This window comes from Orcinus orca, chromosome 13 (assembly GCF_937001465.1).
Source record: "Orcinus orca chromosome 13, mOrcOrc1.1, whole genome shotgun sequence".
In the NCBI taxonomy this organism is placed as follows: Eukaryota; Metazoa; Chordata; class Mammalia; order Artiodactyla; family Delphinidae; genus Orcinus; species Orcinus orca.
In genome coordinates, this window is record NC_064571.1 from 33914624 (window position 1) to 33939306 (window position 24683).

Genomic DNA, 24683 nt, shown 5'->3' on the forward strand with positions numbered 1-24683 from the left:
TCCCTGGTCAGGGAACTAGATCCCATATACATGCCGCAACTAAGAATTCACATACCACAACTAAGGAGCCCGCCTGCCACAACTAAGACCTAGTGCAACCAAATAAATAAATAAATATTTAAATAATAATAATAATAAAATAAATTGCAACCTTCACTTCTGCACTTTCTATTTCCCCTCTCCACAATTAAAAAAAAAAAAATTGCTTGCACTTTCAATGTTGAAATTGCCAATCAAGCCTTCCCTGCATGGCTATTAACAGAACAGTTAAGATTACCTTTGTAATTTGTGACTTTATGTAATGAAAACATTTTAATCACCAATTTTACTTAGCACCATAATTATCCGGCCTACCTCTTCATTACCTTAGTATCTATCACTTCATCTCTGACCTTATCCACATCAGGACCAAAATTATCAGTGAAAGCAGACTGTAGCAAAGCCTAAATTCAAGTAAACCCATTGGTTCTACAAAAACTTGCAAAAATATGAAACTTCCAGGAATCAGTACTCATTATTTTAGCCAACGACTAATTCCACACTTAAGGCTGTGACTATATAAAAACAGAAGCATCGCAGTGGAATAAATTCCACATAGTGAATATTCCACACAGCTACAGTTGATTTTTAGAACATTTTCTAAAATAAAATATCTTAAAGGTAGCCTATTTAAAATATATCCACTATTAGCCACAATGGCTATTTCAGACAATTAAATATAAACTAGTAGCCTATTCAATCAGAAAAGAGAGGACAGAAATTTGAAGGTTCCTATATTCTTCCCATAATATGCCTTAGTGGGCCCAAAACAGCAGTTATCTAATAATCCACTTTACCATTTGCACAAACTTTATCATTTGCATAGAACTTTCACTTAAATATTGAGCTTCACCCTAATACTGTCACAGCTATTATTCACATTTTACATATTTGGAAGCTGAAAGTCCAGAGAATTTAAGTTGCTTGTGTAGGTCACTCTTCAAGCAGGTAGGACTCCAAATCCATACTTATTAACAAAAATAAATACCTGAGAAAAACAGTTATATATTACTCTATGCCTACATGTAATCATTCAGAAGTAGTTTCAAGAACTGCAAATTACTGTGTGGTGAGGAGTAAGAAGTTTCTATTTATAACTTGGAGAGTAATATCTTATTGTTAACTTCAATAATACAATTTGATTTTCTAACCAACAGAGTAAGAAACTGCCCAATATAAAACCATGACATATAAGGATGGTTCCTGTAATAGTCCAGCTTGGGTTTCTTTCTTTTTCAAACCATATTTTTGCAGGAAGCTATAATATAAAAGTATAATGTGACCTCTAGTGGACACATGTTTCTACAACAATGTAATTTCATCACAAGCTGTGCATTTCTATAGTACCCACAAAAGTGTTTTAAAGAGTCTTTGAAATTAACATCATTCAGGCATTTAGCTATACCTGTCCCTTTTAAACCACACCTCTAAATAATGAGTAAGTTACAAAATAATAATTTATGCTTTTTCAATGGAAAGTTTAGAGATTTAACAAATTATCATTAAAGCTTATTTGAATTTCAGGATGTGGATGGTGAGAAGCGGGTAAGGTCACAAACAGATCCTAAAGATCTGATGGCCTGCTTTATGTAACAGCAATCACTGCTCCTTGTGCAGAGTAAATATTCATACATTCTTATTAACATACTAACTGTAATGGCAATTATTTACCAAGACCAAGGCACTGTTCCATATTTATCACATATATCTTTTTTCATCTTCACAAAACCTGTGGAAGATACTACTATCTTTGTTTTTCAGGTGAGAAATGGAAGTGCAGATAAGTTAAGCAACTACTTAAAGTTACACAGCCAATAAGCAGCAGGACCAGGATTTGTGATTCTAAAGACATCTTTGCTCTTGGTACTGTACTGCTTCCCTCATTATCATTATGTAAAATATCATTTTTAGATGATTTAACATCAGCTTGACTGTAAACTAAAACATACTAAAAAACTGGAAATAAGGAAGAATGGCTATTTATTAAGCAAATAGACATTCTAAGAAAACTCAAGCCCTAGATAAAGCTCCAAGAGGCCTTCAGGCTTTCACGTGGTCCTGTTTATTCTAAGATCACACCCAAGTCTAATGAGATGAGTTATCTGAATTCCCAGCTGTCTATTCACAGCAGATAATATAGTGCATAGGGTTTAGTAGTCAGTGCATTAACAATGATGTTGGTCTGCAGGTGGAAAGGAAAAGGCTGTAGAAAAACAAAGAAACATAAAGACTCAAAGGAGTACACTGGCTAGAGACTCCTGGGAGTAGGACGAATGGCATAACATCCTTCTCAAGGTACTAAAGGCTTATCTGAGTTAACTTACTGATTACCAAGAGTCATCAGGTTTAAACAAAAACTTCATTTGAAAGTCAGACATTTCGCATCTTAGAAAACCATAGAAGTAGTTAAAACAGAGGAATTCCAGTGTCCTACCAAATAACTGTAGCCACCTAACTTCTAATCACACCACACATTCTCCAAAAAATCAGAGATCAACAAATACAGCAAATAAAACCACCTATTTTCCACATCTAAAGCACAACTAGGAGACAGGTTACCACTAACTTTAGTTTACATGTAAGAGGGGAAAGAAATGCCAAATGCGGACGAAGCTTCAGGATCGATGCTGGAACAGAATTTAAGTGGCAGTTCGGAGGAAGAGAGAAGATGGGAGCGAGAACCACAAAAACGTCACCCCTTGAGTGGGAAAGGCTGAAAATGCATCCCACATCCAAGAGTTCAGAGATCCAGCAAAATTGAAAATAATTTGGGCATCAATATGAATAATAACAATAATGGAATATAACACACTCAATACAAAATAATCCATGAGTTCATACTGAACTCAAGAAAGGGGCTGGGGTCAGGGCTGGGAGAAAAAGTCTTTCTTTATAAAAGAATGACAGCTAACATAGAAGAAATGATGGAATGAGGAAATCACAATTTTGTAACTACTAACATTAACTGACTCAGTAAAGTAACAATGGATGTTAATTTTCAGGTGAAAGCTTGATGGGAAGCAGAATACTCCTGAAGTCTCAAAGCAACACTCAGATTACTCACAAAAAGAATAGCATCGTCTCTGGAGAAGTCTGATAGACACCACCTTCCGCAAGTGATCACATTTATAACCACCAACAACAGGACAGAGAGAGAGAGACCTGGGCCTCCTGACGTGCTGCTCTAAGTTCATATCACCGATGGAATGTTCTTGCCCAAAGTGTTTAACCTGAATCTAATTATGTGGAAACAATCAGACAAATCAAAATTCTGGGCATTCTATGAAACAACTGGCCTGGACTGCTAAAAGCATTAATGCCATGAAAGACAGCTCTAGATTAAAGAAGATAATATATATTTGATTGGATCCTAAATTTTTTTAATGCTGAAAAGGGCATTATTTGAAAGTTGGGTAAAACTGAATATGGAATATTAAAATTTACTGCACCATTACAAATTTCTCGAGTATAATTTATATAACTTACATATATAATGTATATAGAAATGTCCTTGTTTTTAGGTGATACATGTTGGCATATTTGGGGATGAAGTGCCATGCAATGTACTTTCAAATGAGTTCAGGAGAAAGAGGAAAAAAAAATGTGTATATATATATACATATATATATATATTTATACATATGAGAGATAAAGAAAAAGTAAATGGGACAAAATGTTAACCATTAACTAACCTAAGTTAAGGATACATAGGTGTTAGTTGTACTAGTCTTTCAACTTTTCTGCAGGTCTGCAATCTTTCGAAATGAAAAGTTGAGGCAAAAATAGTTAAAATTTCAAAAATGTTGGTACATTTTTGGTTGGTACTAAAAGGGTTATCATCAGGTAATGGAAAATGTAGTGTACACAACTGCTAAATAACATAACTGAAGTGTGATTTAATTTACCTGTTCCAGTGAAATTAATAACCCTCTATTTTCTACATGCTCTTTCTATTTTCTACATTTCTATATGCTGTTTTAAAATAGTCCTTTGATTTAGACTAAGCACCACAAACTGGTAGCCAACACACCACAAATCACTCAGTATCTTTTTTAATTTTTACTCTGAAGAGTGTATGTACCCTCCACCTCCCCAGAGTGCCCAGCACTCCCTATAATCTTCCACTTAGCCGGCTTCACTCTTTATTGCATACCTGGCCTCTGCAGGCACGTGAATTTGTAAGTCATGATTTAAACTACACCTATACTTTTTAGATGCTAATTCTTCACACATGACACTGTGTACCAGATGCTACTAGTTGCTTAATCAATATCTATTCATTTCTTCTTTCATACTACTATTACTTCAATTTTGTTTAGGGTAACAATGTACCCAGTTAAAAACATCCAAATGCCCAGAATTCCTCATAGCTATGGATGGCCGAGACACAATTCTAGCCAAGCACATAAGGAAGAGTGTGTATTAACCATGTTTTATAGTTTCTGTATCTGATGCTTTGATAGCTAAGACTTTGCTGACTAGGGAAAGGCTACCCCTCCCAGGGTTACTGATTCTAAGAAACAGTAAATGACTCACCTGCAAGTGCACCTTTCATATGCAAACAAACCCATCCACAGCCACACCCCCAATGATGCCTTTACCTAGTTCTTACACCGCCCTAACCACCCTAGGACTAGGCATCAGACAACTAGGGGTGGGCCCTAAAGCCCAGAGCCCCATAAGATTATTCAAACTAGATCATCCTCTGTTTACACTGCCTTGCCCATTCACTCCAAAGAGAACCACAATAAAGGCTTTCCTGCAGTTCCCCTAGCTCTCTCTGCCTTCCACCAACCTTGTGTGGCCCTGTGTGGCATGGTGTGTCCTTACTGCTCTCCAGAGCTATGAGTAATTAGTTTTTCAACAATAATCATCTCCTGGTCCGTTGGCCTCACCATACCTAACAAAACAATAAGACTACATTTCAAAATATAGTGGAGCTTCTGGGAAGATTAGTGTCTTCCTGATAAAAAGGAACAGGCTCAACTGGCCTGCACCTTTTTCCCTCTGCCTTTCTCTTTTTCTTCCAGCTTATGTGTAACACCTCAAGGTACAGCAGCCGTCTTATGAGTACAGATGTGAAAGCCATATGCAAAGGATGACCAAGGAGAAGCACAGAAAAGCCTGTTCCTTGAGCAGCTGCACCAGCCCTGCACCTACTGCCCAAGATTCTGTTACAGAAGAAAAATTAATTTGATTAAGCTGCCGTTTGTCACATTTCTGTTACTTGCAGCTGAAGCAATTACGATTAACACACACTACTCTAACAACTGTTATTATTGATACTGGACACTAATAGCAAATTCGTTTATGCTCAGCCAGTGAGAGAAGAAGTATTAGAAAACAGAGAAGCTAACTAAATTAAGCATTCAAATACAAGAACATTTAATATTAAAAGAACTGCACAGCATACAGCAGGAGCTTAGAAAAGAAATTCTGAAGGATACACAGACTGAAGAATTACACTGAAATCACTCCTATCTCTTGTTAGCAACAGCTAAAATGACAGTAATTTTTCTTCAGACACTATGGAAAAAACCCTTTTTACTTGAATTCTTCAGACTGTGTCTTGAATGGGGACAGGGATCTCTGTTTTTTTGTGTGTGTGTGGTATGCGGGCCTCTCACTGCTGTGGCCTCTCCCATTGCGGAGCACAGGCTCCGGACGCGCAGGCCCAGCGGCCATGGCTCACTGGCCCAGCCGCTACACGGCACGTGGGATCTTCCCGGACCGGGGCACGAACCTGCGTCCCCTGCATCAGCAGGCGGACTCTCAACCACTGCGCCACCAGGGAAGCCCGGGATCTCTGTTTTTATATGACTTTTGTATTAATACAATGTGGATCCCTTATCTTTGATTTTCTGGTTTTGAATTGGATATTTCATGTATTATGACACATGTACAAGTTTTCTCCATTTTTAAGACATGGAGTTTGTGGTAGAAGAAAAGACATGAAAATATAAAAGAACTGTTTGTGATTTGTTTGCCAAATATTTATTTTTGGCATTTACTGAAGTCAGACAAAATGAAGATTTTCTTACACTATCAGCAGAAATGTTTAGATATTTTGAACCAAGGTCTCTGACCTATTTGTTTATTATGTCCAAAATCCTAAAAGTAAAAAACAAACCTGAATAAAGTAAAAGTAGAAAAGCTACTGGACCTTTCATTTCATTTTTGTCCATATATAATATTTACTGAAAAACCAACATCAGTTAATTTTTCTCACAATGTCTTTCTAGAGAAATTTCTGAATATCACAGACAGGAATAATATATCTCATGAATTCAGTGTTCCCATTTAGCCTGGTTCCTATAAATGGAGAAACAGAGAAGAGGAAAATTTGTTTTTTTCAGAATAAGCTACATAACAAACCACAGGCTAAGATAATAACAATTTTCTTGTACAATACTTTATAATTTACAGTGCTATCACATAAGATTATCTGGTTTGCTCTATCAACAACAGACAAATTCAAACTTTCATAGAAGAGAAAAACAGAAAATCATCTGCTATGGGATTTAAGCCTGTATTATGAGAAAATGCCTAAACCTAAAGAAGCATGGGATCTATTTTAGGCATAATTTCCATAAAATTCTTTCCCCAAACTTATATTGTGGGGCAAGTAAGCAAAATCTAAAATTAAGACCTGAAAATCACAGCAAGATGCTTTCTGACCCACCTCCTAGAGGAATGGAAATAAAAGCAAAAATAAACAAATGGGACCTAATGAAACTTAAAAGCTTTTGCACAGCAAAGGAAACCATAAACAAGACCAAAAGACAACCCTCAGAATGGGAGAAAATATTTGCAAATGAAGCAACTGACAAAGGATTAATCTCCAAAACATACAAGCAACTCAACGCAGCTCAATATCAAAAAAACAAACAACCCAATCCAAAAATGGGCAGAACACCTAAACAGACATTTCTTCGAAGAAGATATACAGATTGCCAACAAACACATGAAAGAATGCTCAACATCACTAATCATTAGAGAAATGCAAATCAAAACTACAATGAAATATCATCTCACACCAGTCAGAATGGCCATCATCAAAAAATCCACAAACAATAAATGCTGGAGAGGGTGTGGAGAAAAGGGAACCCTCTTGCACTGTTGGTGGGAATGTAAATTGATACAGCCACTATGGAGAACAGTATGGAGGTTCCTTAAAAAACTAAAAATAGAACTACCATATGACCCAGCAATCCCATTACTGGGCATATACCCTGAGAAAACCATAATTCAAAATGAGTCATGTACCACAATGTTCATTGCAGCTCTATTTACAATAGCCAGGACATGGAAGCAACCTAAGTGTCCATCAACACATGAATGGATAAAGAAGATGTGGCACATATATACAATGGAATATTACTCAGCCATAAAAAGGAACGAAACTGAGTTATTTGTAGTGAGGTGGATGGACCTAGAGTCTGTCATACAGAGTGAAGTAAGTCAGAAAGAGAAAAACAAATACCATATGCTAACACATATATATGGAATCTAAAAAAAAAAAAAAAGAAAGAAAATGGACAGAAGAACCTAGGGGCAAGACGGGAATAAAGATGCAGACCTACTAGAGAATGGACTTGAGGATACGGGGAGGGGGAAAGGTAAGCTGTGACAAAGTGAGAGAGTGGCATGGACATATATACACTACCAAATGTAAAACAGATAGCTAGTGGGAAGCAGCCGCATAGCACAGGGAGATCAGCTCGGTGCTTTGTGACCACCTAGAGGGGTGGGATAGGGAGGGTGGGAGAGAGGGAGATGCAAGAGGTAAGAGATATGGGGACATATGTATATGTATAACTGATTCACTCTGTTATAAAGCAGAAACTGACACAGCATTGTAAAGCAATTATACTCTAATAAAGATGTTTAAAAAAATAAAAAATAAAAAGGATAAAAATAAAATTAAGACCTGAATTGAAGAAAGACTGGTTACTGTAAACCAGTTGACAAACCATAAACTTTTCTTACCTAGAGTGATCCCCAGTATTGGGTCCAGCCCACACTCCAGAGGTCAGACATCAACACTAAGGCTGCCATGATATTAGATGATAAGTAGACCTTATTTCTGAACAGAGCAAAAGCTAGTTGACACAAGCTGTTTAATATCATCCCACGTGGAATGTATCAAAGTGCAATTTCTGATACTAAGAAAAGACAAGTTTGAGGAAATGGACTTGATTTTGACCAGAGGCTCTCTAGGCAGACTCCAATTTATGCATGATCTCTCTTTATAAGGTTATTAATATACTGGATGTGGTCTTTGAAACTTGTGAATATACTTTCTCACATGAATAATGATGTAAATAAGAGGTAGGTTATCAGACTACCTCACAAACACCCATGTAATCCACAATACTAATGAAATATGGATCATTTAGACTTTTAAAAGTAAAATCCAATACTTTCTGAGCTCCTACTTCAAGGTTGCCGAATTGTTAGCCAATATGATGAAACTGTGCTGACTCACTGCCACTGAAATTTCAACTCACTCAATCAGTCTGGCTTGCAATTCTGCTTGCACAGTGAATGCTATACAAATGTGAGAACATCATCCTCAACTTTAATATATTATGACAGAGGCAATATAGTGAGTAAAAATATAAGCACAGCTTAGTAAGATAAAACTGGGTCTAAATCCCCACTTGGGACTTTGGTAAATGAAGCTTTCTAAATACATTTAGTTCAGGTCAGCAGACATTTCTTAAAGACCTATTCTGTGCCAAGCATTCCACTTAGTGTGTCTAAAAGTGGTTTTCAAATCTGGTTTCTCGTATTCACATTGAGTGGTACCCGGGAGATGACAATTTAAAGAATTAAATTGGAAAATACATATGAAAAGCAATTTACTACACACCTATTAGAATGGCCAAAATCTAAAACACTGACAACACCAAATGCCGACAAGGATGTGGAAGAACAGGAACTCTCATCCACTGACAGTGGGAATGAAAAATGGTACAGCCACTTTGGAAGACAGTTGGCAGTTTCTTACAACACTGAACACACTCTCGCCATACTATCCAGCAATTGTACTCCTTATTATTTACCCAAAAGAACTGAAAACTTATGTTCAAACAAAATCCTGCACATGGATGTTTATAACAACTTTATTCATAATTGCCAAAATGTGCAAGTAACCTAGATATCCTTCAGTAGACAAATGGATAAACTGTGGAACATCCAGACTGTGGAATATTACTCATCACTAAAAAAACAGGAAAAGACATGGAAGAACCTTAAATACATACTACTGAATGAAAAGAAGCCAATCTGAAAAAAAGTCTACATATACATACTGTATGATTCCAACTATACGATACTCTGGAAAAGGTAAAACTATGCAGATGGTTAAAAAGTTCAGTAGTTGCTAGGGCTTGCAGGGGAGAGGGAAGATGAACAGACAGAACAGTGAGATTTTTAGGGCAGTACTCTGTAACACTGCAATGGTGGATACATGTCATTACACAGTTGTCAAAACCTATAGAATGTACACCAAGAGTGAACCCTAGTGTAAACTGTGGGCTTTGGGTGACAATGACATGCCAATACAGGTTCATCAAATATACCACTGTGGTCGGGGATGTTGATAGGGGAGGTTTTACTTTTAAGAAAAATAAAAAGCCTATTTTTAAAAAAGAAAGAAAACTAGTACATGTTGTAAAAGCAATGTCTGTAAAAGTTAAACAGAATCACTGATGTAATGTGATCATCCCACAAGTCTACTCAACGCTTATCCAATTATCCAATGTGCCTTACGCTTTCCAACCTAGAGCCTTAAATCATTCATTTAGCCTTAAGGGCCCTTCCCTTCCTATCTACTGTCGACCTATCAAAATTCTAACTGTTCTAACACTTTAAAGTCAGCTCAATATGTCAGTGAGTTCACGAAGCCTTCTCTGAGCCCTCATCTTAATTGTGGGTTCATTCCTACACCTCTCTGTATCACGTTACATCCTTCTGTTTGGCTCAAGGTACTGAAACAAAACTTTTAATGTGACCTTTTAAAAATCAGAGGTTATATCTAAAAATCTAGATTTCTTACTACTTTTGAGAAAAATGATATGACACTTACTAGGTAGGAATGGGGGTGAGTAGCAGAAACTGCATTACACAGTCCTCTCCTTGTGGCCTCAACACTGAGGCAGTTGGCCTTTTCGACACCACTGTCATCTATCAGTGTGTCCCTGTGTTACTTTTTCTTACTCTCTCCCACTTCACTCACTAGAGGTGCCTGCCTAGCTCCCCTTTCTAGTTACTTGCTTCTATGTCTCTCATACCTACTAACTATAAGTTTCCTGAGAGCAAGGACTTATTTCTCCTTCATTCCTCCCATCTAACTATAGTATATATTCATTAGCTATTTTCTGAATTTACTAATTAGTCAATAAAATAGAAAAAATGCTAACACAATCCACCATGAATGTTGCTCCTTAAGCTTTAGCAGTTGGTAGCACTGCCTCGTTACTATATTTATATTCACTTTAAAACTCTACGCTCTCCTTTTTACACCTAAGTTGCAAGTAGGCTCTTTATGAAGGTTGGAAGAGTGAGGCTGAGATGCAGAAAAGGAAGAGATCATGTGTTGAAGGCCTACCATACGTCAGGAATTGTACTAGGCTTAATAACTGAGGGCAGGGCAAAGCTAGGAGTGCTTGGCACGTCCCTAGGGACAAACCTTGTCAGACCAGACAGCTGCAGCAGGTGAAGTCTGGCAACAAGTAGGAACAGTGCAGAGTTGCCAGGCCTGGGAGTGCTTACTTTGTATAAACTTTGTGGGACACTTACAACAGTCTTAGAAGTGGTGAACTGATGCCTGGTGAAGAGTCTGCACTAGAGCCCAGGACTAACTCCATCCCCACCTGGGGGCCCTTTCTCTTTTTAATTAGAGCAGTAGCTTCAGTCACATCTGCCTTTAGGAACTCGCACTAGATACCAGGTGCTGTCCTATTTCCTTGGAGGAAAATAGATCATAAAGAAATGGGTCCTATAATCCCTACTATCAAAACAGAATAAGGAAACTTTGAAATCAGACAGAGCAGTTTTCATTTAAGAGCAAAATCGGATTTAATTCAAGAAAAACCATAAAGCAAATAATTGGGCCTGATGGTATTCTGTTGTTTGAGATGCTGTAAAATCTTTTTTTTAACTAATTTTTTTACTTAAGATAGTTGTAGATTCATGGTTAAAAGATACATTACAGAAAGATCTCTTGTACTGTTTACTGTTTCCCCCAGCAGTAACATCTTGCAAAACTACAGTACAGTATCACAACCAGATATTGATATTGACACAGTCAAGACACAAAACAAATCCCTCATTGTTGTTTTACAGGCATACCCAATTCCCTCCTGCTCCCCTCACCTCTTCCTTAAGCCCTGTGAACCACTAAGTTGGTCCCCATCTTTATAATTTTGTCATTTCAATAACAGTATGTAAATTAAATCATACAATATGTGACCTTTGGAATTGTTTGTTTTCACCTAGGAAAACTCCCTGGAGATTCATCCTGCTGTAAAACCTTTTAAATGGTGATCAGGAAACAGAATTACAACTTAGTTAAATAAAGACCTTGGGTTCCCTGATGACTTACACTAAAGCAAAGGGAACAAGAAAATGAAATTTCACTGTGCTCTGTTGTCTACAAGTGTTCTCTATAAGGGTTTTCCTGCCACTGTAAAGATACGAAGGCATTCCCACGGTCAAATTGTTTTACCACAAAGAATGCTTTACACATTGGAATTATAAACCTAAAGGTTGTGGCCATGAAGGTTCGTGAAACTTGTCTCCAAAAAACATGGCTAGTTAAGAGAGTTCAAAAATCATCCTGATTATTACTAATCACTTCAGATAGATATGAATTTACAATAAACTCCCTGAGTTTACTAAGTCTGCTCTCTCACACACTACAAACAAACCAACCAACAAACTCACTGGAATTGCTGTTGTTTGAAACAGCAGCCCTCAGGTAGAGTTTAAACCACTGCAGAGAAGAAACACCTGTCTGTCAGCTCCAAAATCTTGAGAACCACAAGGTAATTTGTTTTTCAAGGTTTTCCTTCCACACATCTAGTATCGTTCGTAACCACTTCTAATAACCTGCCTTGGCAACTTAAATCTCATCACTGAATGACTATTCAAAAAGGAAAAGCTAAATCCTGACCAGATAATTGACTTTCTATTCCTTACCATTTTAAAAAAGAGAAACCGGGCTTCCCTGGTGGCGCAGTGGTTGAGAGTCCGCCTGCCGACACAGGGGACACGGGTTCGTGCCCTGGTCCGCGGCTGGGCCCGTGAGCCATGGCCGCTGGGCCTGCTCGTCCGGAGCCTGTGCTCCGCAACGGGAGAGGCCGCAACAGTGAAAGGCCCGCGTACAGCAAAAAAAAGAAAAAAAAGAGAGAAACCAAATAGGCTCCTCTCGCATTAGCAAGCCTATAACACAAAGATCAAGCTACAAATAATGAATCGGTCTGTGACCCGATGTCACGTTTATAAAACAGAGGCCTAAAATTCATCCATCATTTAACCGGATCCTCAGCATTCGGTGTTAGTGATACAGTATGTTAAGGAAATTAAAACTCATTAGTAATCAGACATAACATTTCTAGATGAAGCACATACTCTGTTTCTAACTGAGATAAAGTGAGAGAGAGAGAAAAATAGGGGGAGGGAGGGGAGGAGGGATGAAAAGGGGAAGGAAGGAAGAAAGGAAGGACGGAAAGAAGGGAGGAAGGGAGGGAGGAAACCTCCAGACAGTTCCACCAAACGTTTGTATAGGTTAATAAACTTTGAAGAAAAATAACAAACATTTAAGTAAAAACAAAACAAACAAAAAACCCTACAAACAAACCAGCAAGTGAACTTGGAACTTTCTCAAAAATCTTACCACATACACATATATGTACGCACACATACACTCACACCCCTTTAGAACTGACTTCCCCATCACCACCTTGAACCACCACTCCTTTTCCTGCTTGGAGAGGAGTCCTAAGGCTAATACCTATGGTTCTATTTAGACACTGGAGGTTAACCAAGTTAACAGACAACACTCCTTACTCCCTGGTATTGGCTCACTGACACAGCTGTGTTGGGACAGTCCAAGAGAAAACTGGAGGGCAAGGACCCATTCATCCCTGTGTGACCCGCAGTGCTAGGGTCTGCACGACATGCTGCGCAAAGCAGGCACTAAACAAGACATGCTGAATGTTGAGAAAACAATATATATGTATTTAGGGAGAGATCTACAAAATTCCAGAACGGTACAGGCAAGTTTTCTAACTCCTAAACATCCCAGAGGAAGACTACGTAGCCCAATGGCACTCTGCGTCCAAAAGCTGTGTGTGCCCTTTAAATAACCAATCCATAGCTCAATTTTCTCATCTGAACAATGAAGATAATAAGAGCACCTAATTCATAGGGTTTGGAAAGGATTAAGAAGTTGGTATAGGTAAAGTCCTTAGATCAATGCCTGGAATACTACACGCTACAGAAGGGTGAGCCACTGTTGCTGAAAAAGGCTACTACAATAAAAGTAAAGCCGACACAGTACCACCAAAGGAGCCAAAGCTTAAAAGAAATTATTCTAGAAAAGCTAAGATCAGAGGTTGGCAAGCTTTTTCTGTAAAGGGCCAGAAACTACTGTAAACACTGTGGCTTACCAAGCCAAGAGGCAACAGCCCCAACCCTTAGAGCAATTGTTCTCCCTGAAACGCTTAACATGGATTTTTTGTTTACGTTTTACAGTTTAAAATTTGAGAATCATTCTTAGTAGGTGGGTCCAAACAAAAGCAGGCTGGATTTGGAGCCAGAGCCACAGTTTGCCGACCCCCGGGTAAGATTATAATGATGATAACCCAAGTCAAGTTGACTGAAAAACGTGCTGCCCCCAAACTTCTAAAATCCAGACAGGCCTGGCCGGCGCGGTGGGGAATAGGCGCAGGACCCCGAGTAGGGCCTCAAAAGCGGGCCAGGATCTCGCGGCTCTCCGGGGCCAACGAGCCTCCGCCACACTTACTCCCAGCAGCGGCCCGCGGCCGACCACCGTCTCCCCCGGCGCCAGGGCCACCCGGGGGCCGCCGTCCTGCGGCTGCAGCTCGAAGACCCGGGACATGGCCGCGAGGATTAGACCCCTTCGCGAGGAGCCGGACCCCGCAGCCGTTTCCGCCTTCCATGGACGGGCGCCGGGCCTACGCAGGCCCCCGGAAAACACAGGGGGAGGTGGAGCAAAGACTGCCCCTGAGTGTGACCAGGCCGCGCGGAGCTGGGGCCCCAGCGCGGGTACGGAGTCCCGCCCCTCCACTCAGACCAGTGACTAGCTCAGGGATTTCCCCCTTCACACCGCCTCCAAACTATTGTTTAAAAGCCCCGGTTAAACCCCCCCAGCCCTTCTCACCGCCCACCTGTCTCGGAGGACACCGGTCCTTGTAGTCCGTGGCGCCTCCACTTCTCCTCGCTTGCCGAGCTGAGACGCCCTGGGAAAACTACCGATCCCAAGAGGCAATGCGCGCTCCTCTCTGCGCCTGTGCGAAATACTAGTCAGCAAGGCGGGGCTAGAGTGGGCTGGACGTGAGGGACTTGAAGGGGCAGGGTTCGAAGTCCGGAAGGTTTAAATCGTTGAAGGAGAGGTCGCGAAGGCCCAGTAGGTAGGAGGGTCTTCTCTTCCGGCTGACTTTGGGCGGGCGTGCTTGGGGGCGCGGCCCTGGCGCTAGCGCAAGCGTCCGCTTAGCCGGCCGGAGCTGCGGTGACATTTGGTGCTGACGGTTGTTATTGTTTACTTGTCAGTGCCCCGTATGGTTTGGACTCCGGCAAATGCAGTCTGGGCGGGACACAACAGGAGGGTGGCTCAGAAAGGACGTGGGGTCATTCCTTCCGACCTGCGGGGTCCGCAGGGGGTGAGGGCTCCCCGAGAGCCGGGCGTCTGCGCTGCCTTCCGATCCCTCCCTCCGTGTGACACCCGAAAGAGGGGCGATCTGTCACCTAACTAGAGAGGTAATTCAGCAAAGTTTGGTTCAGAAAGAAGAAGGGGCAGAAGAGGATAGGTTTCTAGGCATCCAGGCAAAACTGGACTTAAAAGAAGAAAAATGCCTAGTGGGATTTTAGGAACCTCACCAAGGCACCCCCATCTGTTAAATTCAAAAGCTTTCATCTGCCTCCTGTGGTATAACTGTAAAGGCAGGACGCATTTTATCCCCAGTGAGATCTTGGGAGAAGTAACAAATGTGCATTTAAATGCACAGTAACTTTTTCCTAATATGAGATAGAGTAGTTTGGCTTTGGTTTATATTAATGGGGCAGGAGGATGGGGTGACAAAAACTTGACTCATGAACTTGTTTTTACCAGTTTGCTTTCTTACTTACCCAGACTCTCAAGAGGAAGTCCTCTGCTGAACTCAGACATTAAAATCCTAACCACCAGAGCTAATTTGGATCATAAACCACCAAATGAATGGGAGCGTCTGTGGTCTTGGCAAGTATAGAAACATATAGGTGAGTAGCACATCTGGAAAGGGGAATTTGTCATTAGCTGAGCTAGAAGAAGTATTTAGCTGTATCTGAAACCTCTCCTGTGATGCCACCCCTCATTATAAAAGGAAGTGCAAAATGGAATAAACTGATTTTAAGTAAATATGAACTGTCTTTATATGCCAGAATAGCTCCATGCTTTCAACTGATTTCAGAAGCCTGCACCATGCACCTTAGGTAAATTAGCTGAAACTGGACTTTAAATTTTTAGTCACGTGCTATACCCCGATGAGTTATAAACATTGTTTATAGTTGTTAGTCACTGTTGCTTGATGGCCTCAGTGACTGTTATCTTAATTCATAATTGACTATGCAGGTAGTGTAGCTTCAAAAAGCCATTTCTAGGGGCTTCCCTGGTGGCGCAGTGGTTGCGAATCTGCCTGCCAATGCAGGGGACACGGGTTCGAGCCCTGGCCTGGGAAGATCCCACATGCCGCGGAGCAACTGGGCCTGTGAGTCACAACTACTGAGCCTGCGCGTCTGGAGCCTGTGCTCCGCAACAAGAGAGGCCACGACAGTGAGAGGCCCGCGCACCGCGATGAAGAGTGGCCCCCGCTCGCTGCAACTAGAGAAAGCCCTCGCACAGAAACGAAGACCCAACACAGCCAAGAATAAATAAATAAAAACCATTTCTAAAACACTACTCTTATTGAATATTTGAAATTTTGTCAGTATAACCCAGACCTCAACTTCTTGTCTATTTCAGTTAGTATTTGTGTCAAATGTGAGCACCTACCCATTAGATGTAAGTAGATAAACAATTCTTATATAAACTACTAAACGTTGATCAAGTTTATGATTAAGTCACAAACTGTAGATGAAGAATTTAATGACAAGGCATTGGTTCCCACAGACAAATATTAATGAGTTAAATAGAATCGAATACTTTTCAAAAGTATTTTCAATCAGTACTTGGAATCGAATGTGTTCTCACAATATTCGTTTCTACTGCTAAAAATAAATTATAGTCTGACTGTGAAGAATCACTTCTCTTTTTTAAGATAATGTTCGTTGGGAGTAAAAAAAAAACCAAATATTTAGAAACAAACCCATTTACCAAAAATGTCTAAAAAGAAGAAAGGAAGTAACATGTGTTGGGTGCCTCCCACATGCAATTCAGATGTGGGGCTAGATGTTTTACACATTATCCCTGTTTATGCTTGCAAGAACACACCCCAGAGAAGCATCATTGGCCCCATTTTACAGACTGAGAAGCTCAAGTCAAGAAAGTTAAAGTTCATTAAATCACACCCAGAAAGTATCTGGCTCAGAGTAGGATCTATAGTCTGATCTAAAGGGAGTGAGTCTTTTTAACTTTTGCCTTTTAGCTTACTTATGAGGATAATTCACTAAAACATCAAGCTATGAAGAAAAACTCCAAGAGGAACCACAGTTCAAGGGTTTCTGACCTAGAATTGAGCTCTGCGGATGCTGAGAAGGAAATAAAAGAGCGTCAGAATAACTTTGTTGAACTGCTGCCTCCAGAAGTTACTTTTAAAATTTTCAGTCAGCTGGACATCTGGAGTTTGTGCAGGGCTTCAGTGACGTGCAGGAGCTGGAATCACACAATAAGACACAGCGATGCCTTGTGGAAACCTCATTGCCTGACTGTGAGAGCTGTATGCCAAAGAGAGATAGATGATGATCTAGAGAGTGGTTATCCCTGGAGGGTAAGTTTAACCTATGGAGTCTGCAGTGTTCTTGACAATATGGTGGTCAGTTTGAGCCCAAGCCTACCTTCTGCTTGGAAGAGGGAGGATTTCATATCCAGAATGACATACAGAGTTTGTTGGCTTTGGGAGTTAAAGTTGAATTTTATTATTCTTTTCCTGCAAACCACGCTATCTCCCATCCATCTTTTTACATTTTGGGGGCATTTACCTCTGTTAACCACAATAGCTACTTCATTTCACTCTACCTTATCCAAAACCCCCGGGAGACTCTGTGAGTCACTCTGTTCTGTACACACACACACACACTTATTAGTATATGTATATATCGATGTAAATAATCTTTTCAGCTCTCTCAATCAGCTTCTCTAGTTTCAAACAAACTCACTCACCAACCACTGACTACCTTCTTTAACAATGGTGGTTTACCTCTTTCAGGTAATACTACTGAGGAATTACCAGAAGAGTAAAGTGAAACATGAATGGCTAAGTGGCAGATATAGCAACATATGTTCTCCTATCAGCCTACCAGAAAAAATCATGTACCCAATGGATGCAGACACATGGGGGGAAATTCTAGAAGCAGAACTGGAAAGATAAGCAGAAAAATCACACACAGATCTCCTAACTTTGAGAGTTTAAAACTAAAGTGACTCTTAGTTTATAAAAGGTATATCTTTAGCCGTCCATTTTTTTGTTTGCCTTTTTACTATTTAACATTTAAAAGAAAACTAAGTAGAACATATTATAAAAATATAGCTTTGATTTTATTTTGCACTTCAGTTAAAAATACGTTTCTGGTTTTATTGTAATGTGGAAAAATCATGAAATGCTATTTATGTAAAAAAACTATACTGATAGAGTGATTTCAAAATGTATTGTTTCATGTATTTGTGTTACTCTGTTGCAGTACTTTAATGATAAGAGAGTTTGATTGGTATTTTCTGCTTAATGATAATTTGAAAATTCAGGAAACCATTTGAAGAAATTGACTTAGAGATTTTTTTTTTTTTTTTGCGATACGCGGGCCTCTCACTGTTGTGGCCTCTCCCGTTGCGGGAGAGCGTTGCGCAGGCTCAGCGGCCATGGCTCACGGGCCCAGCCACTCCGCGGCATGTGGGATCTTCCCGGACCAGGGCACGAACCCGTGTCCTCTGCAACGGCAGGTAGACTCTCAACCACTGTGCCACCAGGGAAGCCCTAGAGATTTATTAATTAGTAGACATAACTAGACTCATGGGGAGACTCCCTAAATGAAATTAATAGCAATATGTTTAAATATATAATAAATTTGTATTTCAATAACTTTAAAATTTCCATTTCAGTGGAATCAGATTGAATTGTCAAACACTGAAACCATTTTGTGTTAAACTTGTGGTTTAATTTAAAATGAACCTGACCAGAGGGCTAAAGCTTGTGAGATTAAGACTCCCGTTACTTGCCTACAAACCTAGAATTGCTCTCAGGGACTGAAAATATATGGAAAGTTTTCAGCACACATAAAGGCCATCAGAACCTCCACACTATTTTTCTTGGTGAAACTTACCTTCTTTTTGACAGCCTTATAGCACCATCTAGTGTACTCCTTGTAGATAACCAAGACAAAGGACCGGCTCCTTTCTGTTTTCTCCACACTGAAGAGAAAGAAAAATATTATTTTCGAGAAACCTGTATACTTTGTTGAAGTTTAGAGCTTTATAGGAGTCTTTAACTTTTATTCTCTTTTTCTTAAAAGTAGATGATATAATATTCACTATTCCAGATTCTTCATTCTGAATCTGTGATCAGCACCATAGGTAAAGTGTCTACAAAACCTTTAGTTAGCATGGGATTTTCTTCTTAAATGTTGCTCTATAGCATGAAAAAATGAGTCCAGGAAATCGTTATTCCACGAATAGGCAAATATCAGGAAGGTGCCCCACTCTATACAAATTCCCTTTGTTGGATCAAGTAGATGATGATTGATTGTCTCCTACTGTCTTCTTGGGGTTGGAAGGGGCCTTGAAGATCAGGCAGTCCAGTCCCTAGGACTATTCAGTCATCCCTGCTATAGGAATGTTCTTCTTCTCACCCACCATTACTTCTTTTCTTGGCAAATTCTTTTGTAAAATATGTCATCCCAACCTGGAAACCATCTCAAACTTCTACCATTCTGGATTAAGTGACCCTCTTAAGGTTCCCCTAGTTCTTTGCACATACCGTTCTCAAAGCTGCATACTACATTAAATTGTCTGTTTTATCTGTCTATCTCCCCTTTTAGGCTGTGAGCTTCTTTTTTTTTTTTTTTTTTTGCGGTACGCGGGCCTCTCACTGTTGTGGCCTCTCCCGTTGTGGAGCACAGGCTCCGGACGCACAGGCTCAGCAGCCATGGCTCCCGGGCCCAGCCGCTCCGTGGCATGTGGGATCTTCCCAGACCGGGGCACGAACCCGTGTCCCCTGCATCGGCAGGCGGACTCTCAACCACTGTGCCACCAGGGAAGCCCAAGGCTGTGAGCTTCTTAATAGCAGGGTCCATTTATTTATTTTTGTGTTCCCAAACCTGGAACATAGTTCCATAAAGATTTGTTAAATTATTTCTATATTATTTATTTTAATCCTACCCAGAATGTAAAATAAAAATAATTTAACATATTGTTAGTGGATAAGATTGTATTGAAATGCAATGTACAACCTATAAGATATATGGGATGCTTAATATTAATGCTAATATATGAAGAATTATTCTTGTTTTCTCAAAAGCTGTAAGAGAAAAATAGGAAAAGTTGAAATATTTTTTTAAATTCTTTGAATAAACACTTGCAAATAAACTTCACCCAAAAGTTTCACTTATTTTTAATTATTGGGTCACCCCAATCAGTCTTAAGTATTATTTTGTTATATGAATACTCTTTAGTTTGGTTTTTGTTTTACTATTATACCACTAAAATAATTCTATGTATAATAAGTTATAAACTATGATCACAGTCTACACTGAAAGGAAAGTTTTGGAACTTAATGACAGATTTACAGAATGGGCTTAGAATGAATTGTACATTTATCAGACCAAGCCATTGGCATCTGAGGACATGTGTGTGTGGAGTAGAATGAAAGGAAGGAGTGCTTTCACTCAGAGATAAATAACATGTTACATATGCACAGTTTGTAAAAAGATTTAAGGTTATTGGGGATAGAGGATTAAAGAATTTCCAATGTTGTATGTTTGATCAGCTCAAGACCTAGTTTCTTTGTTTGTTTGTTTGTTTTTAGAAACCTTTCCTTAGTTGCTTCTAGTTTATAACCCAATCTTAAACCAGGATAATCATTAATAAAATCTATGGGAATATAAACTTTAGACCTTAGAATAGTCATGTATAGAAGCTAATTTGAAAAATATACCCCTAACCAGTTTAATTTCATCTTTGCTTTGACTTTACATGATATCTTCTTTCCAAAACTTCCAGTGCCCTAATAATATTAACAAAAATAAGATGAGTATTAACACTAGGAAATGGCTTGGGAAGAATATATAAGACGGAAGATCACACATTTTTATTTAAAGTAGAGTTGAAAGAACAAAACCATCAAATGGATGAAATTAGGTCAACAATGGACACAGTTGATTAATTACAATAGCCTACATTTATTGAATGCCTACTCTGCCCCAAGCATTGTGCTTATGTGGGGGGTACTCTAACTCTATATCCATTTTATGCATGAAGGAACTGAAAATTAGAGAATGATCTTATCTGTCTAGTTCAACCCCACTCCTCAGCACCTGTAAGAATAGTACATAGTAGGTGCTCATTAAATTTTTATTTTGAACAAATAAAAACTAATCTGAGAACAAGTAACTCAAATGAAAGAGCCAAGAATGTTCCTTCAACTTTTTATTTTGAAAAATTTCAAACCCCCAGAAAAGTAATAATACATGACAAAAAAAACTCTTACATGGGAGGAGCTTCAAGATAGTGGAAGAGTAAGACGCGGAGATCACCTTCCTCCCCACAGATACATCAAAAAACTCTTACATGTGTATCTTCACCTAGATATACCAGTTGTTAACGTTTCCACATTTATTATTTATTTTTGCTGAAACATTTGAAAATAAGTTGCAGACATGATACTTCACTCCTAAATACTTCAGCATGCATCTCCTAAGAATAAGTATAGTCTCCTAAGTACAATTTCATTAGCACATTTTTTTTTTTTTTTTTTTTTTTTTTTGCAGTACGCGGGCCTCTCACTGCTGTGGCCTCTCCTGTTGCGAAGCACAGGCTCCAGACGCTCAGGCTCAGCGGCCATGGCTCCTGGGACCAGCTGCTCCGTGGCATGTGGGATCCTCCCAGACCGGGGCACGAACCCATGTCCCCTGCATCGGCAGGCGGACTCTCAACCACTGTGGCACCAGGGAAGCCCAGCACATCTATTTTTTTATATTAATTCAATAATATCATCTAATTTACAATCCCTATTTAAATTTACCCAATGGTTCCAAAAATATCTTTTATAGATTTTTTTTCCCCAATTCAAGATCCAGACAAGGTTTACATATGCGTATCATTTTTTATGTTCCTTTAATCTCTTTTAACCAGAAGCATCTCCCTGCCCTTAGATTTTTTTTTTCAGGATATTGACTTGTTTTTTGTTTTTGATTTTTTTTAAGAATTCAGACTGGTTATCTTATAGAATGTTCTGTAATTGATTTGTCTTATTCTCCCTTTATGATCTGATTCAGGTAAAACACATTCAGCAATTAGACTACATAGGTGATGTAATATACTTCTTATTGTACTACGATAAGAAGCACATAATGTCCGATCACTTTACAATGTGAGAGGGTAATCTGATCATTTGCTTGAGATGATAATCACCAAATCTCTCTATTTAAAGTGTTATTTTTTCCCTGGAGCTAAGATTTCTTTTTTCAACAACGTGTTTCTAGATTATTCCGCCATGGCTGCCCTATGCTAAATACTTTATAATTTCATCTTCACAATTAATTAGATTTTTAAACAGCGTAGGAAATCATCACCAAGTTCTTTGCCAGGTAATCTAAAACATAAGTATAAAAAGAAAATGAAAACCTACTATTTAAACACAAATCTCTGATTTCAGAGAACAAGCTTTTAACCACTAAAGTGTCTTTTATAAATTCAGCACTTTGTTCTTATGTTGAGACAACATGACAGACTAAGACTAACATGAAGCATCTCCCATTACAAGTATAAAGAGAATCTATGGGAAATTAATATTAAATATATAGAACTCACATTTCTACTAATGGCAGAACAGATAATTCTGACAAGATATCCTACTCAGGACAACTCGAAAACCTGGGGGAGAAATTAATCTATTTGAAGGCATCCCAGAGCTAATAAGATAGAAAAGAAATATTGGACCAGTTTCTGGGGAAAGAAAGAGAACCAAAGAGGTAAGTCAATAATTGAGGTTAATCTTGCCATGAAGCATTTGCCAGTTTCTGCAGGAGCAGCTGAGAGATTAAGTAGATTTTGAAAGCCTGCAAGGCCACGAGGACAATGAGCAGAATCTAGGATTCACTAAGAGAAAGGGAACCAGTAACCCCTCTCCTTTGTAATCTACCTTCTTGTGGTTTGGGACCCAGAAGGACAGCATCCTAGGAATGGAAGTGACCTGGAAGTACATAGTACCTCACAGGAAAACCATGCACCTTCAAAACATCTCAACCTCTGAAACTGCAATGAGAGGATCCCAGAAGAATAATGCCCTAGACACCTGGCAGAAGCAAAAAAAACAAAAAGTCCTCCCTGGAGAAACATATCAACATTTTAGGCTTTATATTATCTCTATAAGCATTTTAAAAAATCAATGTCTGATGTGCATACACACACACACACACACACACACACACACACACACACACGAGGAGACATTACAATGAAAAAAATCAAAGAGAAAAACACAATGGAAAAGACCCACAGTTGGAATTATCAGATGCAGTCTCCAAAATAACAAAGCTTGAGGTAACCAATGACATAAAAAGCAAGTTGAGAATTTCATCAGAGAAATAAAAATAATAAAAAGAGCCAAATGGGAATTATACAAGTAAAAAGTAAAATGACATGCTAAGAAAGCAATAGATGGATTTAACAGCAGATTAAGCACAGCTAAGAGAGGAGAAAGTGTTAATGAATCTGAAGATAAATACAAAGAAAATATCCAGAATGAGGCAAAAAGAAAGAAAGGATGAAAAATACAGAAAAGAGAATAGTGGAAAAACATTTATGATGAAGTGAGAAGCTCTATACATGTGTAATTAGAGTTCAAAAAGACAAGGAGAGATAGAATGAGGTAGAAGCAATTTTGAAGCAATGACAGCTAAGAACTTCCCCAGATTTTTGAAAGACCTTAAGTCACAGATTCAAGAAGCCATACAGTCTGCAAACATGCTAAATAAAATATATACCCCCTCTTAAGCTAAATATGCTGAAAAGTAAGGACAAAGGGAAAAATGAAAGCAGTCAAAGAAAAAGGACAAACTACCATTGGATGAACAATAATTGAATGATTTCTTCTTAACAAGAACAAAAGGTTGTTATCTTCAAAAAGCTTTCCAAAGAAGAAAAGTACCAACTGAGAATTCCGTACCCAGAGGAAATACTTTTCAAGAAGAAAAGTGAAGCAAAGACATGCTCAGGAAAACAAAAACTGGGAGAGTTCTTCATGAATGGACTTGAACTAAAGTATATATTGAAAAGGTAAAAAGAATATGTTCCCAGATTTAATCTGGTTGGAATACAGGAACGAATAGAAAGCAAGAAAAGTGGTAAATATGTGGACAAATCTCAATGAATGCCAAGTATAAGGCAATAATAAAATCTGCAATGCAAAGACAAAGATATTAGACTGGACTTTTTTTTTAACTGTGTTACCAAACTGAACTTGGGTCTGCTTGCCTGATGCACAGCAAAGCCAATTTACTGACACCAGGTTGTGGTGAAAGAAAATACAGCATTTATTTCAGGTGCCAAGCAAGGAGTACAGGCAGCTCATGCTCAAAAGACCCAAACTCCCTGATGGCTTTCTGAGAAGCACTTTTAAAGGCAACATTTGGGGTTGAGGATTTCAGGGTGCATGAATTTCTTCTGATTCGTTTGTGGTGGGGTAACAGGGTGGTTTTCAGAAATCTTAATCATCAACTTTCTGGTTCCAAGCAGTCTGGAGTACCATCCTCCACCTGAGTGAGGGAGGGGAGCCTTAGTTCCTGAAGAACAACTTAAAAATATCCATATCTATCAGATTTTGTAGGTATCTAGATATCTATAATATCTGATAGATTATGATATCTATCATATCCTTTGAGAAGGAACTAGGACTCTGTTTTATTGCTGAATTATTGTCATTGCTTTTCTTGTTTAACTGCTTTTCCTTTGTTTCTGCATTCCCTCACTTCCCTAATTAGTAACTGCCTGT

General features: G+C 39.0%; 2 protein-coding genes across 2 annotated transcripts in view; one reads left to right on the forward strand and one right to left on the reverse strand.

The window, feature by feature from the left end:
• APLF (aprataxin and PNKP like factor) overlaps positions 1–14396 on the reverse strand; it is an 82296-nt gene extending 67900 nt beyond the window's left edge. Inside the window, exon 1 of the mRNA XM_033400403.2 lies at positions 14075–14396. Coding sequence (XP_033256294.2) covers positions 14075–14170 — 96 coding nt within the window. The 5' untranslated portion in view covers positions 14171–14396. The remainder of the gene's footprint in view (positions 1–14074) is intronic.
• A 174-nt stretch (positions 14397–14570) lies between these two features.
• FBXO48 (F-box protein 48) lies at positions 14571–19831 on the forward strand. Its single transcript, XM_049696427.1, has 3 exons — positions 14571–14698; positions 15422–17252; positions 17691–19831. Exons 2-3 carry the CDS (start codon positions 16947–16949, stop codon positions 17850–17852), a joined length of 468 nt encoding a protein of 155 aa, XP_049552384.1. The 5' UTR covers positions 14571–14698; positions 15422–16946; the 3' UTR covers positions 17853–19831.
• The last annotated feature ends 4852 nt before the right edge of the window (positions 19832–24683 follow it).

What these genes read in the sequence shown, in the direction of transcription:
- FBXO48 (XM_049696427.1), top strand. Translation starts at nt 16,947, where the DNA reads ATGAAGAAAAACTCCAAGAGGAACCACAGTTCAAGGGTTTCTGACCTA. An exon ending in AGAGTGGTTATCCCTGGAGG is followed by an intron (nt 17,253 to 17,690) that starts GTAAGTTTAACC and finishes TACCTCTTTCAG; the next exon opens with GTAATACTACTGAGGAATTA.